This window comes from Cervus elaphus, chromosome 15, assembly GCF_910594005.1.
Source record: "Cervus elaphus chromosome 15, mCerEla1.1, whole genome shotgun sequence".
NCBI classification, from domain to species: domain Eukaryota; kingdom Metazoa; phylum Chordata; class Mammalia; order Artiodactyla; family Cervidae; genus Cervus; species Cervus elaphus.
Genome location: NC_057829.1, coordinates 42,856,697 through 42,868,134, shown reverse-complemented (window position 1 = coordinate 42,868,134; position 11,438 = coordinate 42,856,697). Strand labels below are relative to the sequence as shown.

General features: G+C 50.2%; 1 protein-coding gene across 2 annotated transcripts in view; it reads left to right on the top strand.

Annotated features, from left to right (window-relative positions):
* The first annotated feature begins 6,901 nt into the window (after positions 1–6,901).
* VSTM4 (V-set and transmembrane domain containing 4) overlaps positions 6,902–11,438 on the top strand; it is a 78,555-nt gene continuing 74,018 nt past the window's right edge. For both annotated transcript variants that reach the window (XM_043925586.1, XM_043925585.1), the window contains exon 1: positions 6,902–7,027. In XM_043925586.1, the coding sequence (XP_043781521.1) occupies positions 6,973–7,027 (55 nt within the window). In that variant the 5' untranslated portion in view covers positions 6,902–6,972. The remainder of the gene's footprint in view (positions 7,028–11,438) is intronic.

The following is an 11,438-nucleotide window of genomic DNA, read 5'->3' as shown; positions in this document are numbered from 1 at the left end:
CAAAGCACTAGCTTCCTACATCTTGTTCTCATCTGGAAAGGAAGGCTGGGAGGAGCAACCCGGCCTGGCTGTGATGGAGGCTGAGCTATCAGCCAGGCTTCCCTTTTGACCAGCCCTGGCTCTATTTGGGCCAGTGTTCAGGAGGCAGCTGAGCAGTCCTGTCTCTGAATTTCCTGGGCCAGTGGTGCTGAGAGCTGGACTCAGCACTCCTCTGCAGAAGCAGAGAAAAGCCAGACTGGCAGTGAGAGACTCGGCTTGGAGATGCCTAGTCCGAGAGCAGCATACTGACCTGTAGCTGATGGAAGACAATCAACAGCCAGTTTGAACTTGGACATGACTCTGAATCCTGTGCACACTCTTCCTACAAACTCCAGAAGCCTGCGCTTGCCTGAGTCAGTGACCTCCCATCACTCTCTCTTGTTTCTAACGTGGGCATGATTGGCATTTTGTGTGCACTGTTATTTCCCTTGCAGGACTGCCCACTGCAATCTAGGGCATTCACATCAGGGTCTCTGCATGTTAGTTGCTCATCCACCCCTCAAATCATTGTGACAATCAAAACTGTTCCACACATTTCTAAAAATCCCTAGGGGGGTCCACGCTGCCCATTGAAGGCTGTTTCTCTAAGGACAGGCTCTGCCAGCCTTGAGCACTGATCCTCAGTGTTTGATTAAACACAAAGTAAAAAGTACCCACAGCACACAGTGAAGGTGGAGCAAGGGGACCAGGATGGGTTCATCAGGGGGAGCTGATGGAGCACTGAAGCGGGTGGGTGCCGGTATGAAAGCGGCTCCTAGCTCTGGATTGCTGTGGTCCAAGAATGGCTGCTATTTAGAACAAATGTCTGGACACCAACTGGGGAAAAGTAAAGTGAGATGAACTGGCAGATTAGGAATGACATATATACAGCATTTCCTCCTCCAGGGGATCTTCCCAAACCAAGGATTGAACCCAGGCCTCCTGCATTGGCAGGCAGATTCTTTTACCATCTGGGCCACCAGGGAAGCCCATATATATAGATTTCCCTGGTGGCTCAGATGGTAAAGCGTCTGCCTACAACGCAGGAGACCGGGGTTCGATCCCTGGGTCAGGAAGATTCCCTGGAGAAGGAGATGGCAACCCACTCCAGTACCCTTGCCTGGAAAATCCCAGGGACAGAGGAGCCTGGTAGGCTCCAGTCCATGGGGTCGCAAAGAGTCAGACATGACTGAGCAACTTCACACACATACACATGTATAAAACAGAAAATTAATGAAAGCCTACTCTTTAGCACAGAGAATTCCACTCTATGCTCTGTGGTGACAAAGAGGGGATATATGTATACATGTTGCTGACTCACTTTGCTGGACAGTAGAAACTAACATAGTATTGTAAAGCGATTGAACACCAATAAAAAAGGCTGCTATTCACGGACATCTGAGTGTGTGAGAGGAAAGAAGTATCTTCTGCTAGACTCTTCGTTTTTCAATCCCAGGTTAGGGTGAGGGATTTTCTTGGTTCTTTTGTTACTTTTGTTTTGGGATTAGCCATCCTTCTCCTTGCTAGCTGACCTTGGTGACTGAGTCTCCAGTCTCCTGGCTCCCTACCCCCATCTCTATTTCTTAGCTTCCTTTATCTGCTCCCTCATTGTCTGCCTTCTTCTTCCCTCCTCCTCCCTTCTTTCCTACTATTATGGGTTGAACTGAATCTTTCCCAGAATTCACCTGCTGAAGTCCTAAACCTTGGCATCACAGAAAGTGACTGTTTTGGAAATGGGCCCTTTAAGGAAGTAGTTAAATTAAAATAAGGTCATTAGGCTGAGCCCTAATCCCACATAACTGGTGCCCTTATAAGAAGAGAAGATTAGGACCCAGACACACAGGGGAGAAAGAGCAGGTGAAGACACAGGGGGAACATGCCCACACACAAGCCGAAGAGAGAAGCTCCAGAAGAAACCAAACATGCTGAGACCTTGATCTCAGGTTTTTAGCTTCCAGAACGGTTAGAACAATTTATTTCTGTGCTTTAGGTCCCTCAGCTTGTGGCATTTTGTTATGGGAGCCCGAGAAACAGCTTCCTTTCTCCATTTACTAATGCACCCACGCACCCCTGAGATGTTTACTGATGGCCCACCATGCACTGGGCACCATGCAAGACTGTGCTTTCTAGAGCTCAGCACTCAGTCCTTCTCTTGTCTCAGATCCTGTACAATGACATTGGTTTCCAAGGCATCTCGTATTGGCTTGAGGTTGAGTCAATTGTCTTTCCTTTTTCTGTACCCTTGTTGTGAGTCACAGACTCTAAAATTCCACATTTCCCTTGGATTACTGTCAGTAATACTGAGGATATTAGACTCAATGAAGTCTCTGCTTCCAAACCTAGTGGAGCCCTCTCTGTGATGCCTGGAGGACCCTTGTGACAACTCCCCTCCTTCACTGACGTCACCCACCATCGTTGGGATGAAGTACAAACTCCTGGATCTGGCATTCAGTGGCCTCTAGGGCTTTGTTCCTGCCTGTACCTCCGTCCACATCTCACTCCCCAGGTGCAACTGGTCTATTAAGCTCTCAGGAGCCACCTGCAAGACTTGAAATGTCTGTGTCTTTTAATCTGTTATTATTACTTTTAATATCTTTGGCCGGTAACATGTGGGATCTCAGTTCCTTGACCACAGATTGAACCCATGTCCCTTGCAGCAGAAGTGCTGATGTCCCTCCTGTGACCTTCAGTCACTGTGCTTTGGCAATCTGTTCCCTCCTCTGGAACAGTCCCTTACCCTCTGCTGGTGGAACTCTCCCAGGATACTAGAAGGTTCAGTTCAAGGGCTGCTTTCACTGTCGAGGTTTCCAGCAAGACGAGAAAGAGGACGCAGGCATGGCCTCTGTTGTGATCAGTGATACAGATGACCTGTCCAGTTCCTAAACCTGCCTTCATTCCAATTCCTTCTATCTGAAGCCTTCTAGAATCTGCTGCTTCTGCTGCTAAGTTGCTTCAGTTGTGTCCGACTCTGTGTGACCCCATAGACGACAGCCCAGCAGGCTCCTCTGTCCCTGGGATTCTCCAGGCAAGAATACTGGAGTGGGTTGCCATTTCCTTCTCCAGTGCATGCATGCATGCTAAGTCGCTTCAGTCATGTCCGACTCTGTGTGACCCTGTGGACAGCAGCCCACCAGGTTCCTCTGTCCACAGGATACTCTAGGCAAGAAGACTGGAGTGGGTTGCCATTTCCTTCTCCAGTTCTAGAACCTAGGGGTCATTTTTTTTTTTTTTTTCTTCCTGCATCCAACCAGACTGCAGAGCCTGACAATCAAACTAATAATCACTGCTAAGGTCAAGGAATGACCTGAATTTATATTTTACAGCTTGGTTTGGAGAAGCTCTTTCTATCTAGATGTACTGTCAGCCTTATAGCTTCACATCTCCTTACCTTTAGGGAAAAACCAGTGCATTTCCCACCCCTTCTCTGTTTGTGCAGGGGAAAGCTGCTGTAATTTCTGTCCAAATTCCACCATTGCTGGCTCATGACTTCTTCTTCTGATTGGACAGATGCATCCTCTGTAACCACGATCTCTTCTTTCCTATCCTCTCTCTCATCAGTCACAGCTGAAACCTCTTTTGTCCAAAGTCTACTCTTTGTTCACTCCCTATTGGTGATTATTCAAGCATGCAACTAAGTGCTTTTGGCTCCAAAATGCCTGTGAACAGCAAGAAGGAGGAGATCTTAAAAATTACTTGTGTAAATCCAGAGTGAAAAAGCAACACAGAAATCCGCTGAGCATCTTAGATGGGGGTGTTTACTTTCTCTTGATGCTTTTAGTTTAAGAATATACTTGCTATACACAAAGTCAAACTGATTATAAAACCATGCCATCCTCCTTCATCTCAGACCAGGTTTTAGCAGACAACTGAATAATGGAAGAAGAAAAGGAGACCTCCACTTCGTAGCCTGCCACGTAATTTATTTTAAGGGCACTTGGATTTCTAAGATTCTTTCAGTAGTGACTGGTATAGATTCAGGATTAGTTGAGTAGGGCCTCTGTATAGCTTAGAGTCCACTGGGACCTGGATCAACTTCAGAACAGTGTATACTCATCCAGAAACCCCAGACAGAGGGATTTTTAGAAGAGATAACTTCTAAAAATAATTGGATTGCATTATTCTTCTAATTCAGAACACAGTCAGACCTGATGGAGCCAGGAGTTGGACAAGTAAGTTGGTGGAGGGTTTTCAAATTGTCTTAAGGTTGTGAGTGAGTTAGCAGGCAGCATGGCACCCCACTCCAGTACTCTTGCCTGGAAAATCCCATGGACGGAGGAGCCTGGTAGGCTGCAGTCCATGTGGTCGCTAAGAGTCGGACAAGACTGAGCGACTTCACTTTCATTTTTCACTTTCATGCATTGGAGAAGGAAATGGCAACCCACTCCAGTATTCTTGCCTGGAGAGTCCCAGGGACAGGGGAGCCTGGTGGGCTGCTGTCTATGGGGTCACACAGAGTCGGACACGACTGAAGTGACTTAGCAGCAGCAAAGTGAAGGGAAGTATTGGGAAGGCCTTTGCTATTGTATCCAGAATAACTGAAATCCTGAATCTCATCTGGGTCATTGATGGTGTCTGCCCTGGAGACTGGGTGTGTTTCCCTGTTCCTATGTCATGCAGCAAAGGTCGAGATAGTCTGGTAGATTATTTCAGAAGCTGAAAAGGACTGGGAGAGCACATAGCTGAAAAGAGAATATTGTTAGGTGTCACAGAACTATAAGAAAAGCACTTTTCAGCCCCTAAATGTCCAGCACAACATCAATTTTGGCAAAGAGAAAGCGAGGCAAAGGGTGGGCCCTTAAGTCTGATTCTGGATTGAATATCTGCTCACTTCTGCAGGGAAAGATATTTAGAAATGATACTAAAGCAATAATTGGCTCCCCTGAGTGTGTCCCACCTGTGTGAAGGGCTCCTTCTACTTTCCACCCACGGGGAGTGAATCGCAAGCACAAAGGTTGAGGTGGGAGGTCACACAGTCCTGCCGCTTCCTTAGCTTCCTGCCCACGTGTACTCATGCCGACATGCCATTTTACATATGTCACTATCATCCGGACAATGAAGTTCAGAGAGGTTATGTTGCCCAAGGACCCACAAGTGGTACGCAGGGTGGGATGCTGGTCAGCGTTCAGAATCAGCATTCCTCCTCTGGCTTCCTTTCCCCTGTCTCACCAAGCACTGTCCTCCACAGTCAGAATCCAAGTTCTCCATCCAGACACTGTGGCCCAAGAGCCTTGGATAGGAGACCTCTTTGAGCCTAAGCTTACTAACCTATAAAATGGAGCCTGGAACCTCACAGGGGTGGGGTGTGAGGTTTAGTTGCTCTTACATGCAAAGTGGTTTCCAAGCTCTGATCTGGAAGTCTCCCAGAAATGTCTGTATTCCTGGGTTGTAGGGTCCCGTTTGACACTAGTTCTTGCCCTCACTTCCTGTCCTTGGCATCAGACTCAGCAACCTTGCAGCCAGTTCCCCATGGACTCCTCAGTTCTGTCACCTCCTGGTGAGAAGAGGTGGGGCTGCTCCCTCCAGTCAGGCTGCCTGGATGGTCAGCCCAGTCCCTGCAGAACCCTGCTCCTTGTGAGGGTCCTCAGCTACAAGAGTCCTGTGGATTCTTGGCCCTAGGACCCTAGGGAATACCTGGCGTTTGGAGACATCACAAGTACTGTGCCCCTACTGGCCGGGGCTGCAGGGTGGACTTGTCCTCTGGGACATGACATGGGCTAAAAACAGCCAGTGGGCACTGCCACCTCTGTCCCATGCCTCCCCCACCCTCATTCGCTGCTCTTAGAGGGAAGGAGACGGGGGCCATGTTCTCTTCTTCCTTCAGGGACCCCACTCCAAATTAGGGTCTACCTTTTCTGGAACCTCACAAAGCCCTCCTTTGACAGACACATGCAAAACATATCTAACACACATTTTCTTTGCTCCAGAAGTGCTGGACTAACACATCAGTCAGGCTCTGGCCCCAAATTTAGAAGCATGGGGAAGAGATCAGGCACTGACTCAGGGTGAGATGGGCTGAATGGCCTTCTCACCACATCCTGGCTGTGTGACCAGTAACAGCCCTTTCATCTCCCTGCCTCTGCTTCCTTATCTGCAGCAATAATAGTAAAGACAGGTGACATTCACAGGTCCGGGGCCAGGTACACATACAACGCCTTAACTGGAACTGTCTTACTTGATCTTCTTAAGCACCCAGTGGGGGACATGCCCATTTTCTCATTGTACAGATGGAGGAAACTCAGGCACATGGAGGTTGAAGAGCTGTCCCAGGGTCTCACAGTGGCAGGATTTAGTGACATGCTGCAGAGTATCTAGCCAATGTCTGTGGCTGGGGGCACCCTAAGTGGTCATCACAGTTTATAGTGCCCGCACACTCTGAACTTATGTGTATGAACCTTCTCAATTTTCCAAGCATCCCCATGCATGACATCCCCCCACCCTCATTCGAATTCAGCTGCTCCTTGGCTCCCAAAGGTCTCTGTGTAGAGACTGCAGGAGGTTCGTTGGGCAACAGGTTAGCCTTAGGTCCAAGAAATTCCCGCATTTGGTAGTTGCCCCCCATCTTTCACCCAAGCTCCCAGACACCGTCCCCGTAGCAATAACTGGCCTGTGATGCAAACTGACCTCCAATATCATTGCAGCTACGTGTGCCCCGTGCCCGACTCATTGCCTCCCAGAACCTCACTGTTCACATCTGTGAAATGGGAGTGGTGAAATGAGCCGCCTGCAGGCTTTGTTAGAGGATCGCTGGCGGCGGCCTCGCCCTTGCCCTCAGCCCAGAAGCCCTGGCCGGGCGTGGGGGCAGGCGGCCGGAGGGGCGGGGGCGGGAGCCGGAGCCAGGTGGGGGGCGGGCGCGGGGCGGGCTGCGCGGCGGCGGGGTCGAGGGAGGAGTGGGGGGCGGGTGGCGGGCAGGCGGTGGCGCTGCTCCCGCGTCACAGCGCCGGGCGCGGCGGGGAGATGCGGCTCCTGGCGCTGGCGGTGGCCGTGCTGCTGGCGCGGGCTCCGGCCCCGGGTAAGCGCGGCGGGACCGGGTGGCTCGGGGACCCTGGGGTGGGGCTCGGGTGGTGGGTCCCGGGGAGGCCGGGGCTGGGGACTTGGGACTCGGGCCTGGCCGGGAGGCCCTGACGCCTCCGGGCCGCCCCCTCCCGGTCTCCGTCGGCGCCCGCGAGCGGGGGTCTGTCGGTCCAGGCGGCGGAGCCCAGCGGAGCCTCTCGAGGGTCGGGGATGCGGCATCCCTTCCTCCCTTCCCGCTCGGCTGGGACCCCAGCGCTCCGCCGGACCTTCCGCAGCCCAGTTCTCTTCCAGGGGCCAGGCCTCCAAGTGGAAGATGCGAGCAGGACTTTGCGAGTCCTAGTTTTGGTTTGTTTTCTGTTTTCTTCGCAACAGTCAGCGCCAACAGCTGTTGGCAGGTTAGTGTGGGCAGCAACTTCCCTTTAACTCTCTTCGGAGAGTTCTTTGGAGGACCGGTCCGAAGGAGCCGCATCTGCCGCCGGCGGTGGGGTCTGGGGACTTGATCGCGGGCATTTTGCGATGACCCGGCCTGGGGAGCTAGGGGATCCTCGGCTGGATGAAGCCGGGCCGTTTACCCTTTTCCTGAGCACCCGACTTTCGGGGCAGCCTCTACCGGCTCTACTGGCTTTCATTTGGGGTTTCTGCTCCCACTTCTAAGGCGCTGAAGACTTTTCTTTATTGCCCAAGCCTGAAAGGGCAGTGTTGGCTAGAATAATACTAATAATAAATATATTGATGGCACTCACATTTCCTGGGTGCCCGTTGGGTGTTACAGGTATCTCCTTTAATCACACAGTGCTTCAAAGTAATAATGATAAGAGTAAATATATATCCAAGTGCTTTGCAAACATTAATTCAGTTAAACTTGTCTCTGAGGGAAATGCTATTATTATTATCCCTTATTTTATAGATGAGGAAACCGGCCAGTTCCATGAGTTGGCCTGCTTTAAGACACAAGGTTTATACCTGGTTTAGCTGGGATTTGAACGCAAGAATCCTGGGTCTAGACCGCTGTTACTGGCTAGGCTGTGTTGCCAGTGTTTTTTAAGTAAGGGGGCTGATGAACAGAGTTAAGTAATTTCCCAGCATTTGGGTGGGTGGCCCAGCATTTGAGCCAGCATAGATCGATTCTGCTGGGGGAGGGACTTGGTTCCCAGTGGGAAGAAATTTACCCCTTGTCCCCTGGCTACCAGTGCAGTGGGGTTTCCAGTGAACTTGAAATTGGCCCTGTGGGAAATGTTCTTCACAGTTGTTGCTGTCTTGGCTCACAGTTACTGGAGGTTCGACTGAGATAGTTGGGCCAGGGCAGTTCTAGTGGCCAGCAGCCAGAAAGATGCAAGAGGGGGGCACAAGGGTATTTGTTCCCTGGGCTCCACGACCGATTTCCTAGTCTCAGGTGCTGTCAGCAATGGTGTCCCCAGAGAGGGGCTTTTTCCAGAAAACCTCAGGAGCTTTGAGAACTGGAATTAGGGAACCTTTATTTATTTGGCCATGTTGTGCGGCATGTGGGATTTTAGTTCCCCGACCAGGGATCAAACCCACGCCCTCTACATTGGAAGTGCAGAATCTTTTAACTGCCAGACTGCCAAGGAAGTCCTCTGGAATCCGAGAACCTTTAGTCAGCCCTGGCTGTGCCCAAGGCTGTGTGATGATGGCAGCTTCTGCTTGTGCTGCACTCAGGATGCCAGTCCTTCTTTTAAGCTTTTCATCCACAGCCCCTGGTTGCGACACCTCAAGAGAAGGCCTGGCAGATCCACTTTATACCCAAGTCTGGGCTCTTAACTGCTGTACTTTTCTACATCTCCCTTTTGGGGAAAAGTGGGGCCTTAGGGGTTACCTGGTCCAACCTGTCATTTTATAGCAAACTGAAGGGGCAGAATATTTACTCAGAGCTATCCTGTAGTCCAGATTGGTGGTTGAGAACTGTCTCTGATGCCAGATGGCCTTGTTGCTAATTCCAGCTCTGTCATGTTCTGTGTGAGCTTGAACAAGTGGCTTAGCTTCTCTGGGCCTTAATCCTCTTGTCTGTAAAATGGGGGTAAACATACTATGAGGATAAATTAAAAAAACACAACTAAAGTGCTTAGAACAGTACTTGATCTAAAGTTCACATCCAGTAAATGTTAGTGTTCATCATTGGTCAGGGCCTTGTGTTCATCCTGGATGAGAGCTATTTTAAGGTGACCACCTTAATATGAAGGCATTACCCTGTAGGCTGGATCTCTGCTTGGTACTCGGTAAACACTGGCTTCTAGTGCTATGAGTTTTAAAGTAATACAGTTATATTTCTTTCAGAGATTTATTTGTCACAAATTCAGACTATCCTTTTGGTAAGAGTGAGATGACTGCCAACTGGTACACATAATTTGCATTCCTTATCAATGCAGAGGCTCCTGGCTTCCTGAAAGGAGAGAGGAAGTTTCTTCTAGACAGAGAAGTGTGGGGCACAGAGCCATTAGCACTTAGCTAGCCAAGTTGGAACAGAGGGACCCTGGCCTTGCCACGTCTGTGTCCCAGGCGAGGCAGGTACTCTGTTTCTGTTAGAAGTTCTGTACTCCCCCGTACCTGGAAGCTGCTATTTCTCACTTCATATTAAGTGTGGGGAGGAGGTAAGTGGGGTAAAGGAGAGAAGATGGTTGAGTACTAAATGAATAGGTTGTGTACTATTTGGCTATACTGAAGTCCTTTTAGGCTGTTTTCTGAGCTTTAGTTCTTTTCATAACATTATCCAAATGGGAACAAGAGGATTAGACCCCATAAATCTTATCCACAGGAACTTAACATTTATTTACAGGGGGAACCAGCTATGTAATTTGTGGGATTCAGTGCAAAACGGAAATGCAGGGTCCTTCATTTTAAACTTTTTAGGCTTTTAAAAGCAGAGATTAGATAAAAAAAGCAGAGATTAAATCAAATGGAGACCCTCCAAGCTTAAGGCCCTGCATGACTGCTGATCATGCCTGCGAGAAGCCCAGCCTTCTTCTTATAGATCGCTGTGTGTGTCACTTTCTGTTATTTCCACCTGCTCTGTTCTCAGAGCATGCAAACATTTATCAGTATTTTAAAGGTGCTTTTTTCAAGTAGCATTTTTATCTATTTTAAAAAAATATTTGTTTGTGCCAGGTCTTAGTTGTGGCATATGAACTCTTAGTTGCTGCGTGTGGGATCTGATTCCCTGACCAGGGATTGAACCCAGTCCCCCTGCATCGGGAGTGCAGAGTCTTAGCCACTGGGCCACCAGGGAAGTCCCTAAAGGTGCTTTCTTGTTGGAGCCTTATACTCACCATGCAAGGCATCATCTTCCTGCTTTTGAGATGAGGAAACTGAGGCCCTGAGGACCTCACTCCTAGTAGAACCAGGTTTCCAGCCCGGCTTTGTTGGATCCCAACCCCTGGCTCTTTGCCCAGTCCTGCCACACCACGGGCAAGGCCCTGGGCCTTGAGCATCCTGTCACCCAGCCCATGAGTGGAGGGCATACCTGCCTACCAGGTCATGGCACATGTGCTTGTTGAAGAAGTAAGGTTCTCTGCAACAGGAAGCCCGACCGTCTGTTTTGGGTCAGTCTGTTTCTTGCCCATGTTGTCATATTCCTCCTTTAAGAACTGGTCTTGGGGGCCCTGGCTGGGGTGCAGTGGCCCCTCCTGAGGTCTGTCTGCAGACCTAGGTGGCTGCCTGGGCAATGGTGTGGTGCAGTTCACTGGAGGATACTCATCTTCCCATTTCCAGCCTGCACCAGGTTCCTCCTGTCTCAGGGCCTTTGCACAGGTAGAACCATCTTCCACGAAGATCATTGCCTCGCTGCTGCCCTGAATTTGTGTCATGAGCTCCCCCTCAGCCTTCAACTCACCCTCACCTCTCCAGGGTTTCTTTCCTCCCTGACACACGGAGATCAGAATCTCACTCTCAGTTTTGTAAGCCCTGCATCTTTTCTCTGAAGTTCTCCTGTGTCTTTTTACCTGATGACCAGTGCCTTGTCCACTGGACTCTCAGCTCCTTGAGGTTAGGGATGCCTCTTCTCACAGTGCTCGGCACATGGCTGTTCTCAGCAACTATTTGTCAAGTGATTAAGGGAACAAAGCATAAGCTGCAGTGTAAGCTGGAGGAAGCGGAGCACTGAATGTGGAGGTGGCCGGGGTGGGGGTGGGGCTGGGGGGCCAACTCCCAGCTCACGTCCCTGCAGTGCACCCAGAAAGCAAGAAATTTAGTTCTCCAGCACAGAGTGACTTCAGTACTTCCTCCTCTGCCCGGAGAGGGGAAACTCTGCCCGGCCAGGGGCTACTCCCTTACCTTGTGTGGTGTCAGAGGGTCTAGTGACACCTGCCTCTCCTGTCTGCTAGCTGGCTTGGTCCATGTTGCCTGCTTTGCCCCTCTGCCCTGCAGGGTGTGGATGCTCTGTTCAGACTGAGACCCAG